Here is a 21,783-nt window from a genome sequence, read left to right on the forward strand (position 1 = left end):
CCCCGCCCCGCCCCGCGGTGCGTCCGCGATCCGAGCGCTCTAAGATGGCGGCGGTGGAGCCGGTGAGTGCCGTGTTCTCTTCTCTCGCCCGCCTTTCCCTTGCCTTCCTCTCACCGCATCATTATCCTCTTCCTCCTCGTCGAGGCGCCGCTGCGGCGGGCGAGAGCGTAGCGGGCGCCCGGGCGGGCGGGCAGGAGGCGGCCGACTGGGGAGGCCGGCGGGGAGCGCACGCTCGCAGGGGCCGGGGCGGGGGAGGGGGCGGCGGGCGCTGTAGCCGTGCCGGCACCGCCGCCCGGGCACGACGGCCGCGGCCGCGGCTCAGGTAGGGCCCGGCGGGAGCGTGGCCCGCGGTCCGGCGGCACCCATTGTGTGGCGCCCCGCCCGCGGCCCCGGCGGCCGCCCGGCCCGCCTGGCGCATGTGGCGCGGTGGGGGTGGCCATGTTGGTTCCCGCCGTCGCGGCGAGCCGGGCAGCGAGGGGCGGCTCCTCCGGCAGCGAGGAAAGGCCGCATTCCCGACACGCTGTGCCCCGGAGGCCCCGGGGAGAGGCACCGCGGTGAGGGGGCGCGGGGTCGGTAAGTCACAGATGCGCTGCTGCGGCAGTCGCGGCCACAGCGCGGCTGGCGAGACTCGGCAAACGAAATTGTCTTTTCCAGGTTGTGTCATCTTTTATTCGAGGGTTGCTTTGATTTTCTTTTTCCTTCATACCTTGAATAATAATTCAGTGCTTTTTTTTTTTTTCCAGGTGATAAGTTATGTTCATGGTATTATGCTCGGTCTTAAAAACGTAGCCCCAGCCTGCACTTCCATAATGAGCTGGAGCAGCTGGAAGTGATCCAAGTACAGTTGTTATTCTAATCCCACATGATTGTGTATCATGAGGACAGCAGAAGACTTTGTTAGGGTTTCAAGAAAACACAATTAAGGTCTTTCGCTGCTGTACTTACCAGCTGTGAAAAAGTAGCCAGTGTGCTGTTTGGGGAGGCTTTGTATAATTTAGACTTAGTGAAAAAATTTGAAAATAAGTGGTTTTACATAAAGAGTAATTTTGCCCATTTGCGTAAGGGACACTGATTTTTTTTTTAATAGTTTTCTTCTTTGAACCAAACCCTATATTTTTACCAATGAGTAAGTTTAATGTGGGTCAGTATTTATAAATTGCCTGGCAGCAGTTCTGTGCAGGGAGAGTGTCAGTTATTAAAGAGTGCAAGACGGACCAGCAGCACCCTTCCGGTGTTCTTCAGCCAATGTTAAACACTTGTTTTCACATCCAAAAGCCAGTCTTCGAGTTGTTGCCCACATACCTGAAGATGAGGGCTTCCTTTCTGTGCAGTACTTTGTGGTGACTGTGGAGCTTAGTAGGAATTGTGATAAATAATTTGTAATATAGCCATTAGAAATCAAATGCTCTAAAGCCTTGGGGCTTTCTTCGCTGTGCTGCTGACACAAAAACTGTCTTTGCAGCATTTTCGGTGTTAACTCCATCTGCACGTTGAGGTGGATCTGGGCCTAATGTAGCAGAAAGTAGACAGTTGGTTTTGCCATGCTGCATCCCAGCAAGATTCATTTCCCAGATTTGGTTCACCATGAGCAGTTGTGCGGAGCCCCTGAAAGTAGAAGATGGGCAACACTCATGACAGTTTAAATAATTAATGCAGTTGTTGAACGTTCTGCTGTAGCTGCAGTGTGTTTGCATTCAGGAGTTAGCTACCACCTGTGTTTGCTTATTTTCAAATGGAAGTAAATAACAAAGTCTTTGTTTATTGGCCTACATCTCATCCTAAGCCTAAAGTTAGACTAATTTTAGTTAGTCACTGTAGTGACTGAGGTCAGAGCTGCACAGTGTTGCAGAAATACCCTGTGCTTTGCAGCTGAACAGTTTAATTGCATGTGTGGTTAGGGATTGCCTCTTGATCGTAGGGAGGCCTTTCTGTTGCTCACCTGCAAAATCTGGACCTGGATTTGCAGAGGTGTTATCTGTAATGCTTTCCTGGTGGGAGACTGTGCTTGGGAAATTAAAATACAACTGAGTATGGCTTGGTTTTGTTTTTTTTTAATATAGGTTTCTACTAAGATCAGTGATGGTTCTAGTACTGTCATGGTTTCAAAAGTAGCATACATTGAAAGTCTTAAGAGACTGGAAAAATGTTTCAGACTGTTAACAAATATGGAAACTTGAGTTTTGAGTTCTGTAGAGAGTCCCATAATAGTTGTCAAAGAAAGCAAGATCATTCTAAATAAATACAGACCAATTGCACAGGGGTTTATTTCTCCTCTCTAGGGAAGACTTAAGCCTTTGCAACACTGACAGGTTAAATCTTTTTCTTATGATGTCTAGGTTTTTCTTTTAAAAATATTCTAGATTAATTTTTGAGACTATGCAGAAGTGTCACCTGTTAAAATGGTCATACAGCCTTTGAGGATTAAATGTGATCAGATAACACCATGCAAAAGTCCACAAAGTCACCAACAAAACCAGTAGTAATGCTTTAGTAAACAGCTGTTTACCAAAGGTGACTTTAAAACGTAGCTGCAAAAAGCCTGTAACTTCTAGGTGCATATAAATCTAATCCCTCATTGTGCAAATCGGAAATGGCATCATGATTCTTCTATATTTTTGTTTAATGGCAGTTGTTATGAATGCAATCCTTGTAAATTCAATATAGGCTGAAAGGTATTTATTTTGTATTATTTGCAGACAGTTAGCATGTAAGTTGAATTCAACTTTAGACTTGCTCTTGTGGCTGAATATTTCTGCTGTAAAAGTCAGTGACCTGCTCTGTTTGAAGTCAGTATAGCACTGAGCTGCAGTATTGTGAGCGCAGTTGCTTGCTCATTGCATTTTTCTGAAATGATACAGGATAGATGTATCTTTCATGCTGTATAATGGAGGATATCTATCATAACCTTTTGAATGGTAAATAACATTTCTGAGTATGGAGCTTCCTCTAAGAGGAGTATGTTGCACATCTTGTACATTTTTTGAGATAAACACTTTCCTGAAAGCAATGTTGAATAATTACATTTTACGCAGCATATAAAATACCAGTCTTATTTCAAAGAAATGCATAAAAATAGCACATGAAATCAAGCAGTGTTTCATTTACTGATAGTCCCTGCAGGTGTGGAGGTACATGGGAAGCTTTTTGATGAGAAAACGTGTCACTTTTGGCAGCTTTGTAAAGATTAGTTTGAATTTTGAGGAGATAGCAGGGAGGATTAAATAAGGGATATTGGTAGAGTGCCTGCATCGTGAAAGAGAAATGCAGACTTTAAATGTGAATTAATGTGACTTTTTCCTCAGATAAATTGTCTTTCACTTTTGAAATATTTGATAGTCGAGGTTAAACTTGAGTTCAGAAACTGTTTATTTAGAAGCTACGAGCTTGCAGTAGTCCTCATTTCTTGAAGTTTAACACCTGTTCCTCTATAGGACATTGATGTTAGGAAGGTGTAAGTGTGTGATGTACAGATATAAGTGTGCTGAAACACAAACGTTAGTGGCCTTAAAGTGCCAGTTGTCCTTGATTCTGTATAGTGGATGTAAGGCAGAAAAGTTTAAACTGTTTAAAAGTTGTTTTGTTGTTTTTTTAATAGAGATCCATTTCTCTTGTGCTCTGTGCTGTTCATCAGATAACCTGTGTATGTGACATACTTTGCAATCACTGGGAATACCAGTAGTACATCCAGTACTTTTTGTTTGAAGACCTCTCTTGACCATTCATACATGCTACATTAAATTCTTTTCTGAATATTGAATGTGTCTTAAATTTTCAGCAGATACAAAGTTTTATGCTTTGTTGAACCAGAGGCTCAGTATTTGCAAAATGTGGAGGTCTTTTGCGTACGAATGTTTGGGGAGAGTAGAGGCTTTTTGTTCTTTGAATTACCTGAACTGTTGTCCGTCAGCAGTTTTGAGAAGTTTTCTTGTCTGAGTCCTTTAGAAGTGACAGAATGTTAGATGTGGAAACTCATCCCATGGGGAGGTTTTGTGTTGCAGTAGCAAAAGCAGCAGCAGAGTGCAGACCAGGATAGGTGTTAGCAAAAGGGCAGCTTGCTTAGACTGCTACAAAAAGCACAAAGATGCTGAGGTAGTGTGATACTCCTTGTAAGCTATTTGCTAATGCTAGTTAGAAGTTCGTGAGTTAAATGGTGAAAATGTGATGGGTATTTTCAAGTGTATTTTAACCCATTTTGCAGAAGTCAAGAGGGCTATAAATAGTTTTTTTATCTTTTAAATCTGAGGTGGTATTTCCTAGAAAACCTTTGACCATGGAGGAAGTATGTGACTTTTTTGCTTAGTCTTTTATTCCTGTTCTCCTGTACATGTGTTTCACTTCTGTTGTAATTTGAGGGGATGTCACTCAGTTAAAATCAGGTTTCATATTTGTGGTCTAATAGTGATTGCCTTTCCAAAAATCCGTGGTGTTCTATGTAATGATGAATGCAGTTAGGATAGTTGCTCTCTATTAGGCCTTGCTGTGTCACAAGTAGGAATACTTTCTTTGTCTGGAAACCTTCACACTTTTAAATTGGTAACAGGTGGCCGTTAGTACTTCTCTTCCAGTTGCTATTACATGTACTACATATGATTTTTACCACTGTAGATTGATTCCTCAGAGTTGTGTGTCAGATCACCAAACTATCCTGTTTTCTTACAGGATATAATCCTTGCTTGTGGGTGTGCTTTAATCTTTCTTTTTGTCCAGAATGCTTTGAAATAAATAGTCCTTGAATTTTGTGCCTTGGAAATTATCCTGGCTGTAGTGTAGTAGCAGTTACCTGCAAGAAGCATAAGGGCCAGCAGACAGCAGAAATATTTTTTCCCAAGACATCAGGTAACTGGTACAAGCAGATTTATTCTTTTGGAAATCCCAAACAAGAAGATGAAAACTCTGGAATTAACTTATTTTGGTTTAATGCAAGAAGACTTGGAAAGCCTCTTCCACTAATTAATTCTCTTAGCCTTCTCTAAGAGTGCATAATAGTGCTGGGTTATGTCCTTTTGAGAAATAATTGTTGCACTCCAACTGGACTTGCTAAACAACTTCTGTAAACAGCTAATGGCATGAATGTGGTCTGGGCAGCACCTGAAAACCCTTGGTAAAACCTAGTCAAGCTGCTTGTTCTCATTAATAGACAAACCTGATGAAGCAGTTTTTACTGTAAATGCTCTTTGCTTCCTGTCCTGGTGACATGCACACCTTTCTTTGATATGTTGATCATTAAGTGCTGTGGAGAAAGAGTAAATAACACCAATTAAATCTGCAAGTGTCAGAATCCAAGTAATTGCAGATATACAGCATCATTAAATGCTGAGTAGGCAAATGTTTCATGGACTTTGCAAGCTGATTCCTACATCAGAAACCATGTGGGTAGTGAATAAATGTCACTTAATTATGTGCTGTCTTTTGCATGAGAAGGGATTGGCCATGTGAAGCTTTCCAGTTTATCTGGTAATGCTACCCTGTTTTATTACTTATGTTTTAAAAGCAACAAACTCAGTGGTTATTTAGTGTAAAGTCAATTTTAGGTTAAATAATACATTACTTATGAGCAATGGTAAAGTATTATGAAGGATTTTAAATAAAGTAGTCCAGAAACTACTGGTGGAGTCAGTCTGACTTTGGTTAATAATGTTGCGACTGCGGGTTTCAAGCTGTGAATTGCTAAAAGGTGGACAGTAACATGAATTTATGTGGTATTTATAGAACAGAATTCTATGCAATTTTTTGGATACCAGGACTTTAAATACTAATTCATGAACTTGCATAGTTTCTATTTGACTAATAATGAAAATGCTTCAGTATACAAGCATTTCATTTTATCAAGCAAGATAAAGGTAAGATGAAAGGAAATAGGAGTGGATAATGATTAACCAGCCAAAAATTAAAATGGTTCTTTTTCTGTTTTCCTTGATGGATGTGGAAAATAGAAGGAAGTGAAAATAAGCTGCTTTAGGCTTCTGAGACCAGCCAGAAAGAATGTTTTTTAATAATAAGTTCTACTTCCAACTTTATACATGCTGTGTAGACCTGTAGCTATCCTTGATGGAGCAGCCTGGTGCTGAAAAAGTCTGTTCTGGTGACATAGTTTTGAGGGGAGTGGCACAGTCCTGGGTCAGGGTCATAGCCAGACCTTGGAGTTGAGCTGCCATTTGCTATTTTGGACAGGAGCTTGAATAATGGTTAGTCTGAGTTTCATGAATGCCATGTAGCTTTCAGAATATCTAAAGGGACTTTATATTGTGATGGCTTAAATAAAATGCTTGTGCTGAGTCAGATGTCTTCTGTTTGTCCAAAAATATAATTTCATGTAGTTGTGTGAAGGATGATCATCAGTGTACCAAGCAGGTGTTGAGGTTCATTGCATTTTTCTTTTTGTCTGGATATGCTACCTTAATATTTTCTAATGTTGTCTTTTGTTAGAACTTATGAAACAGTTTAGCCCTGCATGTGCTCAGTGACTTTTATTGATTCTTCCATTTTATGTAGTTGTGATAATTCTGGAAGAGTGACCAGGGAGACTTTGGGATTAGCTCTTTGTGTGATGAAAGCTAGTTGCTGAGCAAACATGAGACTCTCAGCTGAAATTGTTTTTGGAAGATACACTGCATCTGCATTCAGCAAGAGTGAGTCTGTTTGATGTTAAAATTCCTAGTGTAATAGCATTTATAAATCAGTTGTGAATATTGGATGTCACAACTGTAGAGTATTGTGACTGAAAGCACAATCACAAAACCTAGTGCTGTTCCAGAATATCAGCAGATTTTTTTCTTGTAGGGTTATTGTATTTGCATATGTAACTTTTCTGAATTTTCTAGTTAGAAGCCCCTGAAGGACCCACACATAAATTTTAGTTGTCTATACTTGTTTCTTTGTAATGTAGTACCGATAACTTGAAGGGGGAAGTATTAAAGTGCTTCCATGGTGAATTCTACAGCTTTTCTGCACTGTCTTGAATTGTTCAGTGCGATGATTTTGTGTGATTAAAGATGAATGATAGCAAAAAAAAGTGGGGGTAACACTAGAAATTCTATTCTAGGTAGAATTTGAAAAACTTACTAAGCTTTTTTGAAGGTCTGCTTAGCTTTTTATAGTATTACACTGGAGAGGATGTGACAGATCGTTCAACACTGCTTCTGTGGGTTTGTTAGTGATGATCCCTTTGGGGAATCTCAGAAAGCATTTAGTTTTATTAAGAGGAAGGGAATTGTGCTATTGTACTGTGTAAATCAAAGCACTGGCCAAGTGCTCCTGTTAGATCATGGCATTTCAGTCTCTGCAGTGAGTGCAGGTGCATGTGAGTGTTCTGACATGTCATGAGGTGTTTTTCTAGGTGGGCTGTTAAGCTAAGGCATATTTGATTATTTTCAACCATAAAGGAGTAACTTGTCTGATGTAAAATATAATATGCTAAATATATTGATAATGAAAAGAAAATCCCTGTTAAGACAGATCTTTAGGTGTTATCCAGAAGAGTTTGCCAGCTGGGTCTGTGAAGATCGAACAGTGTTGTCACTTCTAATCCATTCCACTTTAACGGCTTTGGTGTGATAAATTTATGTGGAAACCTGAAGTAGACTGTTCCATTAATTAAATTCGTAACATTACTTAATTTACTCCTGTGTTAATTTGTTCTGTTAAAATCAGAAAATATAAATTAATTTTTAAATGCTACTCTTACATTGCCACATTTGGAAATGTCTAGTTTTTGGGTCTGCTGTAGTTAGCTTTTATTTATATTACTGAAGTACTTTTTTGTTCAAGGGGACAAGTGTATGGGCATTTTTATGTTAGCTCTTGGGAAGGAGCTACAGTCCTCATTCCATGTTTTTGTAATATTCTAGCATGGATTGCAGATGAGGGAGGGATGGTGGTAACTGGCAGGGACACTTGGCCTCACAATAAAGCTTTGTATTCTCTGGTTTGAAGGAAAGGCATTAGAATTTCAAAGCTGACACAGTGACTTCTTGAACTGAATGACAAGCCTGAGAGTGGGGTTTGCATGCAAAGAGAATATAATTTACTACTTTATTTTAAAGTATATTTAACATTTCTAGAGCTGTCTCTAGAAAGTTGAAAAAATAACTCTTGAAATCAATCTAATACATACTAAACCAGTAAGTACATTTATTTCAATTGGAAATTTGAGAAATGATGTGTTTAAATTCTGCTGTTTAGTTCATGATGATGTTGCAAATAAAAAGATAATTACGCACTTGCTTGGCTTCTTAGTTGCTTGCAGTAGCTGATTTTAGACTGAGAATTTTAGTTTTATCTTCTGCTTGTATTAATAGATTTTTTTTTCTAAATAACAGGGCCTGTACACCTGTTTTAAATGATGCTCTGTTAGAAGCTGATAAAAATTTTCATTCTGAAATCACTACTCTGAATTTATTTTAGATATGTGTATTCTAGATAACATAGATTGTCTATTTCTGAAATAGCACTCAAAACTATTTCAGAATTAGACAAGGATGTACAGTAAATAATTTCTGAAACAAATTACATAGGAAGCAAATCACTAAACAGCAGAATGCAAATTCCTGCAGTTAGGGTTTATTGTAAGACCTGTTCAGATGTTGAAGAATAAAGGGATACAAATTGTGCTTCTTTTTTGTGATTTGGGCCCCTAATAAAGATAAATTATAGGAACTCTTAGCTTCATCCTTTCTGAAGTAACTTCAGAGAACTTAATTACCTCAATAAAAATTGAGAAGGAATGTATTAATAACACCTTTCTTCAAACAGGAAACCACTCCCAACCCCCAACCTGCAGAGGAGGAGAAAACCGAGCCAGCGCCTAGTCAGGAGGTTACCAGCCCTGAACAGTATATTAAACATCCACTACAAAACAGGTAAATGGTACAAGAAATGTGATTGTAGTTTTGCCCAGGGTAGAAAAATGCCTGTGGCTTTGCAGTTCTTGTTGACCTTACGTGCTATAGTAGTGTTTTGGGAATTCTCTGGGGTTTTTTTTTGAAGATTTTTGCAGTGAGGTTCTAGAGAAAGGGGAAATCTCATCCAAATGTTAATATTCAGAGTGTTCTTCAGATAGTGCAGTTACAGAAGCTGAAAATCTCTGCAAGTTTTCAAAATCTAGCCAGGTACTTTGAAAGAGCATGGCTTTGCTTTTAGCTGGAGGCAGGCAGAGGTTTTGTTGCTTTTGTGTGATGTATTTTAAGAGGCTGACAATGAGGTGAAGCTGTTGCCCACTACAACTGGAAAATCTTGCATTCTGCCTTTTACTTGGGTAAATTAAGGTGCCAGTGGTAAAATCTTGTAGTTAAAATTGTATTTCAAAGATAGTGAAAACTTCAAGCCCTCTTACAGCTTCAAAAAGACCAGCTTGGAAATAATTTTCTTCAAGTGAGCTGATGAGCTACTTGGAGTGCTCAGTACTTAATGTTGGCAGCTATCTTTTACCAAGCGATACCTTACTCTTTTTCAAGTTTAGAGCAAAGTTGGAAGACAGTGCTTCCCTGCAGTGCTATGCTACATGTATCCCATTTTCCTTGTTGTCTTTCAGCTTCCATTCTCCTCTTTCCTCTAAACACCTTGATTAAATTGATGCTGACACTTCTTTACAAGTGGTAGTGAGGCTATTACTGGAAAGGAGTAAACTTTTAATAATAAGCTTGAAATGTCAGGAAGGGTCTCAAAACAATAGATTGACACGTAGTGACTTAAAGCTCTCTGCTGAGAGAAGATAAATTTAGTCTAGTGCTAACCTGAGTTGTTTCAACACTACTGAAATAATCAGAATGGGAAAAAACCCCAACTGTTTGATTAAATGCTTCATTAGGTATCCTCTTCCAGCACTTTAAATTGCTGCAATGATGGTTTTTAGATTCTGAAAGAGCATCTTTGTGTGAAAGGTTCACTTTTGTCTTGGTATTTGTACTCAGCAGAGATGATTTTTTTTCACGTAGTCTCGTCTTTATATGTGCTAATTTTAAAACTTGAAACAATCGATTTGTGTGGATTTGAGGTGGTTGCCATTAGTAAGCTTAATGTGGCTTGCATTTTAAAATTTATGCTTTCATAGTATGTGAGTGCTTGGGAAGCTTTCATGTCATACATAGCTTTGTAGTGATATAACTTGCTTATGTAACCTTTACAAGGAAATTACTGGCCAGGGAGCCCAGTTTGAATAGTTGGTGTTGTTTTAGACCATAATCATTTGTTTGTGGTAGGGATTGCAGTTTAGCAGTCACAGCAAGGAGTGGTTTAGAGTCCAAAAAGAATTCCAAAGCTATTTATAATATTTACCTAATGGATTGATAAAGTCTGCCATGATTCTTGTAATGAAAGTACAAACATTGTTGGTCTGTAAAGAATTGATCATGTAGCTTATTGATGAAAACTGATCTCCATGCTCATAATATATTAAGGTTTGCAATTAGTTTGAATATAACAGTAGAAATAATTACATTTTTAATATACTTTAATTTCTAGATGTTTTTATTTTGTTCCCCTTTAGATGGGCACTCTGGTTTTTTAAAAATGACAAGAGCAAAACTTGGCAAGCAAATCTTCGTCTTATCTCAAAGTTTGATACTGTTGAAGATTTTTGGGCGTAAGTAAAGATTTTTCAATCTGTACAGTAATTCTGGGATGTGTTGGCGAAGCTTGTGTCCAAGTCAAAAAAACTAAAGTACTCCATTACCTGAAAATTCTTGTGTGTAATCTGAAATATTTGCACAACTGAAGGTGAAGTCTGTTGAAGAAAATGTGAATGGAGAAATTCTTCATCCTCTAAATGCACACTGTCTTGCTGAAACACTAATGGTGCTTATATTCATGTGTACATGACAGACATGTAGAACATCTAATTTGTGCAGTAGCTATCTCATAGTAACATGAACCTGTAAATACTGGTGGCCAACTGATTGCCACTTCGATGGCCCCACATTTTCCTGCTTGATTAAATTGACTGCTGGCGCATGTTGCATGTTCAAGATTGCCTGAATCTGGAGCACAGTACTTGAGATTCATGCAGATTAATGGCATCCTTGAAAAAATTCATTAGAGGTTACAGAAGAAATGATCTTCATTCTAAGATAAACTTGAGGCAAACTGTTGAATTTGTAACTGGTGTTAAAAATTCCTCTGTGTGATTTCTCATTGTTAGAACATCACAGTAATCAGTTTTCTTTTTGATGCTGAACTATGTCTCGAGATTAGTTGGTCTTGGTCTACAGGTGGTGTTGTAGTGTGTGCAGGCCTCTTCCTGAAGTCTGACCCTAACAGTGCAGGGGTGAAAAAAGGTATCCATCTCCTTGTTTGAGGAGGAGACACTATGTACTCCTTTGATTGTTTTTCTGAATTGCGCAGTTGTAAATTTAATTCTGAATATATATTTTGTTGTCTACTGTGTGTTCTTGTCTTTTGAGTCCTTAATTTGAATTATCAGGCCTACAGCATTCATACCTAGAGTACTATATCAAATAGCAAGGTTGAACTTTTCTTCTAAAAAACATTCTCACCAGTGAGAGTAGCCATAGAAATATAAACAGTTATCCTTATTCCATGAATTTATAGAATACACACGGACAGAGAACCTGTTGCCATGAAAGCTCAGTCAGTGAGTTATGTTTCTAATAATTTCAAACTTTAGAACTAGGTTTGAAAGAAGTGTTCATGATGACCTTAAAAACGATTGTGGGGTTCCTGTTCCGTTCTGCTGCTTTAAGCCTGGGACATCTTAATACTGATACTTTTATGTTGTTAAAAAAATACTTAAGAAATAGGATTACTTCTGAAATAACTTTATTGCCCCTTAATTTCTGGGCTTTGTTTGGTCATATGTCTTAAATTATTTAAGAATACCTTAAAACAATGCTTAGTTTCTAATCCTGCTTTTTTCCCCTCCAACAGTTTATACAACCATATCCAGCTCTCTAGTAATTTAATGCCTGGTTGTGACTACTCACTCTTTAAGGTAGGCTTGCTAACATTTTTTCTTTAGTTAAGGATGTTGATGGATGGTTTCCTGACGAAGCAAGACACTGTCCAAATATTTCACTTAGGAACATGGTTGGGAATGTCATAAATGTGTTAATTTTTTTGCGGAAGTCCCAGACATGTGCTGTCTGAAAATGAAGTTGTCACTGCTTCTGAAATTGCAATCACTTGCTTTGACACACATCGCAGACAGTAGATTTTAATCTGTAACTGTATTAGTCTTTGTTACACATTTGAGATGTTCGTGCAAACAATTAAGTGTAAATTTTTCTAATATCAAAGGTTTTCCAGCTCTGTCACTTGATGTGAAATGAGTTAAAATGTCTGTGGGGGGCAGCAATGTTGCCCAGTATTCCTTATGGGTACTAGCAGCCAGATACACAGTACTCCTATTAATTTTTATACTACCAGTTAAATGCTGTGTTACTTAAGCATGAAATAGAAAAGTGCACCCAACGTGGACAATTAGAACATGCTAAGGAAGTGTCCAGATGAGTGAATAGGAAATGCTGATGGCGAAGTGTACATGAAATCTTGCCTCAGCTGGGGTGGAGATCTGAATTGGGGCTCTAAGTTAAATCCTAAGCTCTCGGTAGTGTTTCTATCATGCAGCTTCCTTTCTGGATTCTAACACCTAAATAGTCCCTGAAGTGGTGGTGCCTGGTTCCTCCTTTGCTCACAGAATGCAGCCAAAGTCTGGGGCTCCTCAGCAGACTGTGTGCACTGTTTGTAAACCTAGCAGCTTAGTGAAGAGGTGGTGCTGCTTGGGTTTGGGAAGGGTAATGGTATTCTAGGTGACTGAGAAACCTTACTAGAATTTTAAGAAGCTGCAGGCTCTTCAGGCATTAGGATATCTATGGGTAATGCTTGCATTTTTTGCATGAATCCTTAATTTGTGTTTTAAGTACATGTATCTGTTCTGTGTTTGCTTGTCATCAATAAGTGATACTTATATAATTTCATGGAACAGGTATAGAATTGGCAACTGTTTCACGCTTCTGGGCAATATCTTACTACTGTCCTTCAGTTGTGACCTCTTAAGAGGTCCTCTTAAAGGTGATGAATTAGTTTAAGCTCTGCAGCTGCCAGTGAGGGTGTTATATTTAAAGTGAGATGACACCACTCCATCCTGCATGTTGAGCAGTTAGTTTTCAGCCATAAGTTCTGTAGTGCAATTCTTAGTGGACAGTTCTTAAGAGAATTTCTCTGTCTAGACAATTACTGACTTTTTAAATGATTTTCTGAAGTGCACTATAGCTGGTTCATTTTGGAGTAATAGCTGGCTGCTTTGCTGTATCAGCACATGCAGAATCCTTTTATTCAGTACAGGGCCACTGGCAAAATGTGTATCAAATCATGCTTTGAAAGGGTATCTTGATTATTTTTTTTCCTCCCCAACAATGAAAATCCTCTTATTTTCACGTTGTGTGGGAAGAAGTCATAGAGAGACTGCTGAAGGTGTCTGTTTCAGTGAAATAATCTGTATGCATAAGTGAAGCGCTTGGCTGATACTGCACTGAGTGCAAGACATAAAATAAGGACTCCAGATCAAATTAGCAGCTACGTTCTGGTTTCATGCAGGGCAAAGCAGGTGGTTGTCTTTGCCTGTTGCCTCAGGATGTTTTTTTTTTAACGTAATATATAGCGTAGATTTTGCCTGGACTGTGGTGCTTCTGTAGAACTAAAAATTCATCAGAGTGTGCACTTGTTGTTTTGGAAATTTGATATTGTTGTGAGATAGTATTTCTGGACATTCTTGTATGTATCTTAAACTGTACATTTCTTAACTTACTGTTCCAGTTATCACTGGCCTTTTGGTGTCTCTTTAGGAAAAATAGAATTGGAGTCTGATTTAACTTGTGGCCTTTCTTTGCAGGATGGGATTGAACCCATGTGGGAAGATGAAAAAAACAAGCGAGGAGGCCGATGGCTAATTACACTAAACAAGCAGCAGAGACGAAGTGACCTTGATCGCTTCTGGCTAGAGACAGTAAGCACCAGTGGCAGCTGAGGAGTCTTATGTCTGTGTGAAAATATATTTAACTGATTTGATATTTGTGTGCTACACTATACTAACTTCTTGGCATCAGAATATCTGTAGGGTTTTAGTGAAAGGCTGTATTTGAAACATGTTTCTTCAATAGCGATCCTTCATGTTGGGTGTATTCTGTCTAATATTTGGTTCTAACAGGCACAACAGGGAGAGTTCTGCAGGACAGATTAAGGTTTTCCCATGTAATGTACAGAAGATTACTGTTGAACTGCTGTGAAAATAATACATTGTCTTAAGTCCATCTTGCTGATTCAATTAATAAAACAATTTGTTTTACAAATACTTTTTGAAAAAGTGAATAGTTTTCAGGTTTTGGCTTTGTTGAACAAGGCAGTTTCAGATTTATTTTTTTCTTTCTATATTTATCTTAAATGCTGGGATAGGCAATAACAGCGCATTCATCCTGTATATACACACACCATAAAAATACTTTTTTTCCATTGCTGTTATCTCTTTGGAACAGAATTGAATGATATTTATATTTGTAGTGTGGATTGCAGTAAGTGTATCACAGAAAAATGTGTTGTCTAGGAACTGACTCAGAATAGCCTAAGACAATCTAGTGTGATCTAGGATTTAGGGACATGGATTGCAGACAGGACAACGCACAGCAGTCTTGGCAAATCTTTCATCTTTTGTCCTTGCTTCTGTGAGAGGCAGGGAGTATTTCACCCCTTTGAAAGGGAGAAATGGCCTTCAGAATCAAAGCAGAGGTCAAAATGTCAGAACTTTCAGGATCTTTGTAGTCGTGATTTGAAGAGAGCATTACAGTTCTGGGCACTGTGACTGCACATGAGCAAATTAACATCCTGCTGCATGTACCTGGCCTAATGCATGTGTGAGTCCTGACTGCTAATAGCCATGACATATGGCTTGGAGCCATAGATAGGCTGTGTAAACTGAAGGCTAGAGGGCTCTGCTTTTTGCTTAGCAGTGAGCAGTGGCACAGAGCCTAAATACCCAGGTGACTGTGATATGTGCCCTAAAACAACCCTGTCATTTCTAATTCCAGTAATTATATGCAACCAATTTTCTGCAATAGAAATCAAAGCATTTCAAACTCCCCTTTGGAACAAATTTTTATTATAATATAATGATAACTGTAAACTAAACTTCATTTGAGAGGACTTTTTTCCCCTGTTGTGCAACATCCATGAAAAACATACCTGAGTGGTGTTTATTGAGTATGGTAGTCATCTTGTACGTGAGCTAAGACAGTTGATTGATACTTTGCATGTTTGTGTGTGGTTTCATCTTAACCATTTGTGACTTGAATTACTCAGTGTGTGCAGCCTGCAGTTGGGTGTAACATTTAAAGCATGTCTAGTTACACCCAATTTATTCATTAGCACACTTTGTCTTTTTTGTATTTCCTTGAGTCAGCCAGACCTTGTGGGTCTGATGGGTACTGGAAGACCTGCTTTGTTTGAAAAATTGCAAACACGTTGAATCTCCAAATGTTATAAGTGGTACCAGAAAACTGATATGACAGCAGTGTATTTAATGTCCTGTGGAAGGAAACAAGTGTCCATTTGCAGATTCAGTGTGCAGAATTTTTTTTTTTAATTCAGAACAGTGTGGGCAAGTGTGTCTCAAGCACAGGAAACCATTAGTTTTGAATATCAAGATTGCTTGTTTTACAAGTTGCAAGCTTCAGATTTTAAATACCACTTTCACAGTTAGCATGTTGCACAGGACTGTGACCCTGTTCAGTCTGATGTCCCTAGCCAATTCCAAGCTTCACTGCTAGAAACCTGGGAGGAAGATTCTTGTGTTACTTGTGCAGCTGCATTGGTGCATTGTATTAAACCCTGTTCAGAATTATTGATGCCCACTTTAGAGTTTATGGAACGCTGAAGCTTCCAGTGTTGATAGGAAGTAACATTTCATTGGATAGCGCTTATCATCTGGCTGCAGTCAGATTTACCTCTGAATTGATAGGCTTCGGCATTGAAGTTAAACCTTGCATACTTGATGTTGTGCAAAACCTTAACAGGTTCTTCCTAGATGATGGATGGAAACATCAAAAATTTCAGATTGGTCCATCTGTGTTAAGTGTACTATAGAAAGGAGAATACACTGCTTTAATTATTTTCTTGTTTTGGATTTGGAGGATGGGGTGGAAGGCAGCACTGTGGAAATGATCAGCTGTGTCAGAACTTGCAGCAGGTGGCAGAGGAGGAGGAATGGAAAATTCAGAATAGAGGGAAGATGCCCTCCTAGAGTATGTTCACTTGTAATATTTGGATCTTCAAGAAGACACTGCAATAAATAGAAAATGATTGTTGGATGGCAAGTGGCTGTAGGCAGTAAAATGTGTTCCTCAGTCCTTGTGTATGCTGAGTGCTTGTCTACAGCACAGGATTCTGACTGAACTGCTTTCTCTTTCACAGCTGCTGTGCCTTATTGGGGAGTCATTCGATGACTACAGTGATGATGTGTGTGGTGCTGTTGTTAATGTTAGAACTAAGGGTGATAAAATAGCAATATGGACAACTGAATGTGAAAACAGGGATGCTGTTACGCATATAGGGTAAGTAATGTGATCGGTGCCTTGGCTGTATGAACTGTAACCATGCATGTAAAGCCAGTTGGCTAGGTGGAGGAGGTATTTCAGACAAGTGGAGCCTGTGCAGAGCTGTATCCCAAGCTTAAATAATTGTACCAAATTGTGTGCAGTTCTTCATTTCTAAACTACAGTGAAGGTAGTGCAGCAGTGCAGAGTAGTTACTAACACATGCCCATACACAAATCTTGGCAAAAATTCTCATTTCATAATGAGGCGTTGTAATTAACAACTGTAGGTAATGTACAATCTGTTCCAGCCTGCCAGTTGGTAAAGGTGGGTGTCAGTAAGAGTAGAGCATTGATAAGATTTTTTTTTTTTTCCCCAGTAAAGTAATGCTTACAAATAAGATAGGAAAGGAAAGGTGCTGCAAGTCTTAAGCACAGAAGGATGTACTTAAATTTGGGGAAAAAAAATAAAAAGAAAAAAGCTGTAGTGATGTGCTGTGAAACTCTACAGGTGTTTTTCTACATTTTGCCTCTAAGTACAGATAAAGCAATGCTAAGATTCATGGGTTATTTGACCTATGTAATAGCATGCTCTAGTCATTAAGTAAGCAACAGTAGTTATTTCAGATGATGAGACTGTGCTATGGAAAATGCATGTTCTGCTCTAGTGTGTAGCCGGTATTACTAATTACACAGCAACTATTTACACAGTTGTGTCATTACAATTACTAATTACACTAGTATTTATTGGCGTCTATAGTACAGATGCTTCGGAATAACTTGCTGTTAAATTTGTCATTGTAGGCCATTTATCTTACGAAAACCAATGAAAACATTTATCTTCCTGACTTAATGCATCCGTCTTAATCCAAACTTTAACTGTCAGGCATAGCAGCTTACTTTTTTCACTATCTGATGGCTCTTTTGACACATGTTTTTTGGGGCTTTAAGAATCTGTGTCTGCCTTCTACTAACAATTTTATTATATAGTCATGTTCTTAGGCTTCAATGGTAAGTGTTTAATAATGAACAAGCAAAACTATGGTCTTCATCTTCTGCTACCAGAATGTTCCAATAAACCTAGTAGGCATCAGACAGCATTTTAGAATGGTATTTACCATTAACTAAGGCGTTGACTCCTTTAGAGTACTGTGAAAAAGTTCAGATTTTGGCAAACTGACACGAGGATCAAGGTAAGTTATCTTGCCCATGGGCTTCCATATTACCTTCACTTCAGACAGGAGTGGCCATTAGTGACTTGCATCTCTGTGCTAAGGAGTATTCTGTGTGTGTGTCTCTAAGGCAGGTACTGCTGCTTCTTTCTCTTAAGACATAAGAGCCAAGCTGTTTATTCTTAAAGCTTCTGTTGGGTAAGGTGCCTGTGATAAGGTCTGTGGGGATCTGCTTTCTCTCAGTAGTTAGACAGCAACTCTCTGCAGCCATGATGTGTAGAGTGATTAAAACTGTCTGTTCCAGGGAATTGCTGTTTTCTTTGGTTCAGATGACTTTATCATCTCAGTAGTTCTGGAATTGTGAACCAGGAGTTCTTCATAGCTGTTTTGTTTCTGTATGTGGAAATACAGCTTTCTGGTATTAATAATGTTCACATGAATGCAGTGTAGAGTCCCTGCATTTTGCATTTTAGTTCTATGAATTATTTTTTCAAGAACTCATCATATTATATGTGGTAATTTTAAAAAATTTTAAGTGGTTTTTAGATGCAATACACTAGAAAAATCTTATTTCAAGTCCTTTATTCCTGTATGAGAAATTGTTTTTAAATAGGCAACGTTTTTTTTTTGTGGTGTCCACCATAAAAGCAGGTGTCCTGATACTAATTCCTTCCTAAAGGACTTCGCATAAACTATTGTTTTATTTCTTTTCCTCTCCAGGAGAGTATACAAGGAAAGATTAGGACTTCCTCCAAAGATAGTGATTGGTTATCAGTCCCATGCAGACACAGCTACTAAGAGCGGCTCCACCACTAAAAATAGGTTTGTTGTTTAAGACGACACCTTCTGAGTATTCTTTCATAGGAGACTGCGTCAAGCAATCGAGATTGGGAGCTGAACCAAAGCCTCTTCAAAAGCAGAGTGGACTACGTTTAAATTTGATTTCCATCTAAATGTTGCTAAGATTTGTGAGAAGTCTCATTCGCCTTTGTCTTGTACTTCTGTGTTCAATTTTTCTATTTTGGCTGAAGTAACCATTACCAATTGGAATTTTAGTACACTTCACCCCCCGCCCCAAAATCCATAAGTGTGTTTCTGGCCCACTCTGGAATAGCTTGGTAGAAACATTACTATTGCAAAAAAATAATTTGTTATCCACAGTATTCAGAAAAAAAAGTTGCATTTCTGTACCTGCAGAAAATTACTCAGTTTTACATTTGCATTGTGTGCAGTAAGATTTTGCTGGTTTGGAAAAGGAGTATGGTGCATACAGTTTTCTAGCAATTTTTTTATACAGCATCATCTTTGCTGTAACCTCTGCTGATGGCTGCTAGATTAATTTATTTGTTTTCCCTATTTGATAACATTAGTGATATTTTGATTTCAGTTGTTTTTGCTCATGTAACATTTGGTGAAGAATCTGGGAATATGACAAAGGTGGAATAAACATGAATTTTGTGCATTCTTTGGTAATTTTTTTGTTTTTTGTAACATCAAAGCTTTGCTACAGATTTATGCATTTCAGTCAAATCAGTGATCTTTTTGTGTGATTTCCTGAACATAAATGTGGATTTTTTTTTAATGTAACACCATAATTTACATTCCTTACTAGAAATAGTATGTCTGTTTTTGTATCTTATGCTGTATTTTAACACTTTGTATTACTTAGGTTATTTTGCTTTGGTTAAAATGGCTCAAGTAGAAAAGCGGTCCCATTCATACTAAGACAGTGTACAAAACTGTAAATAAAATGTGTACAGTGAATTGTCTTTTAGACAACTAGATTTGTCCTTTTATTTCTCCATCTATACAGCAAGTATTTGTACCTCTTGTGACAAGGCAGTCTCTACTGTGGCTTCTATTGTAGTGTCTTCCAAGAAAGATAAAGTCTGGAGCTATAGTCTGTTGAAACTTTTAATAAACCTACGAGGTAGCACCCTAAATCAAAGTGGAATTACATCAGTGTGGCTACTGTTCTTTTTAGTGGTTGGTCTAATTGATCATGGTTTGTGTTGTTTCTCTTTTGACTCCTGTTTTATGCCCAACCAAGAATTTCAAGGGTACACAGAAAGCTGTTTAGTTTCAGGTAGGAGCTACAGTAGAAGTGCTTTAGCAAGTGATTCTGCTCTAAGGATATAATGCATAAAGTATAAGTAGAGCATACCAGAGACATGACTACAAACAAAAGTATGAGTATCTAGATAGCTTGCTGTTATATATGTCTGACTAATTGAAGCTTTGTTTCATTGTTTGAAAGTTACTCCAGGAGGAGCTGTTAGTTTACTTGGAAGTTCACAGGGTGAAGGAGATTTCAAGGGTTGAGTTCACTTATTTTGAGCAAAATGTGAGAGGCTTTTTCTTTCCACCTTTTAGAGCACGCAGCAAAATCTGTGCTTGATTGCTGACTTTTTTTTTTTTTTTCTCCAAGTGTGTGATGTACTTAAAGATCTTGCCAGGGCTGTGGAAACTTTCTTCAGTTAAGTACTCAAGGCACGTGCCTATTGGGGTTTTCATCTTTGTGATAACTTATTAAAGCAAGTTTAGTCACTGGCAGTGAAGCTTCAGTTGAATTTGCCTGAAAAAGTCACTGAAGTGTCTGTGTGCTGAAATAGACTTGAACACTTTTCTTGCACATTTGATCAGAAATGTGTCATAAGGAGCATATCAGACTATGCCAAAAATGTCTGGATCATTACTATGACTGTTTAATAGAAACACTTAGAGTAGACATCCCTATCTAAAGATACTATGCCTTCAGTATTGGTCATTAACCAGGATAGCTGGTGAATGTGGAGAGAGCTGTCAAGGCTGTTTGTGTGCTGGTTTCTGTGGATTCTCATGTAACTGGTTGACTGTCCTGATTCAGCAGGTGTGCAGAGCAAGTCAGGTTTGTGTAATAGGTCCATTGATAGTAGAATATAGCAGTCCATGCCTATTTCCCAGCTTCAGCTAATCATCAGTAATGCTTGAATGCGTGGGAATGTGAAGATGAACCAGCCTCCCAGCTTGTGACTGCGTGTTATTTGGGAGCACGGCGGCCAGGCTCCCTCAAAGGAGTGTCACTGGAAGCAGTGGGTAGTGCTGCCCTTTTTAAAGAGCATTGACATTAGCCTGAGTGCTGTTGTGAGAACTACATAGTATTGGCTTTGTTCACTTCAAGACTGACCAGAGTATTTAGGGTAGCAGCATTTTGTTCATATAGAAAAGGAATGGTCTCAGCTTTTTGAGCCTGAACCTATTGAAGCAGCCAGCTAATTTGTACTGTAGTATGGAAACTGCAGGCAGGTTGATTTTGAGGCTCTTTGCTGCTCACATAAGAGTTGCAGTATTTCTAGAGGACTTGAGAGGAAAATAGCTGGCATGGTTGCTTTATCAAACATACAGCCTATGCCTTTAATTCATTTTTAGAGGAAGCAAATGACCACAAACCTTGTTTTCTCCAGCTTGCAAATCACTTTGTGCTGCATACTAATCTTCTTCTGATTATAATGGTGTAGTTTGTATTTGTGTGCTAAGGGAGAAAGCTGAGAGCTCTCCATTCTGTGTATTAAAATAACAGCCACAGGCTCAGGAGAGGACAAAGCAGTAAATGTTGAAGTATATTGATGCAGGATGTTCAGTGTCATTAAACTCCCAACTAATGGGGTGGTTGTTATCAATGCATGGTTTTAGTAAGCCTGGGAAGACTACAGAGTAAATGTCTAAAGCAGCTTTTCAGAAGTGGGGTTATGTCATACAAAGCCAGTAGAGCAAGGAAAGACAGCAGAAATTGCTGTGCTAGAAGAGGTGTAAGAATGTGAGAAAATACAGCCTGTGAAGATGGGGCAACATGAGGAACATGTGTGAATTGTCAGGTTCTGGGTGTAATGTTAAATCTTGGGCTGTGCAATGCTTTTCATTGTCACTTCTGTTTGTCCTGCTGCGCTGTCAATGTCTTTGTGTATCAAGTTGTCTCTAGCTCAGGAAACTTACCTTTAATGTTACCCAAACTCTGGAAACTTGGAGTAGTGGCTTTTAGCCAAGCCTGGAGTGAGCTCAAAGCTTCCATCCTACCTAATGGAATCCTTTCTTACTAAA

The 21,783-nt window shown here is 38.6% G+C and overlaps 1 protein-coding gene across 1 annotated transcript; it reads left to right on the top strand.

The window, feature by feature from the left end:
* Nucleotides 1–8: 8 nt before the first annotated feature.
* On the top strand, nucleotides 9–19,485 carry EIF4E (eukaryotic translation initiation factor 4E). Its single transcript, XM_005517474.3, has 7 exons — nucleotides 9–62; nucleotides 8,752–8,858; nucleotides 10,484–10,579; nucleotides 11,881–11,944; nucleotides 13,844–13,957; nucleotides 16,414–16,553; nucleotides 18,427–19,485. Exons 1-7 carry the CDS (start codon nucleotides 45–47, stop codon nucleotides 18,539–18,541), a joined length of 654 nt encoding a protein of 217 aa, XP_005517531.1. The 5' UTR covers nucleotides 9–44; the 3' UTR covers nucleotides 18,542–19,485.
* Nucleotides 19,486–21,783: the final 2,298 nt, after the last annotated feature.

The sequence above is a fragment of the Pseudopodoces humilis genome, chromosome 6 (assembly GCF_049639895.1).
Source record: "Pseudopodoces humilis isolate 2021_Gansu_Grassland_sample_001 chromosome 6, ASM4963989v1, whole genome shotgun sequence".
Taxonomy (NCBI): Eukaryota; Metazoa; Chordata; class Aves; order Passeriformes; family Paridae; genus Pseudopodoces; species Pseudopodoces humilis.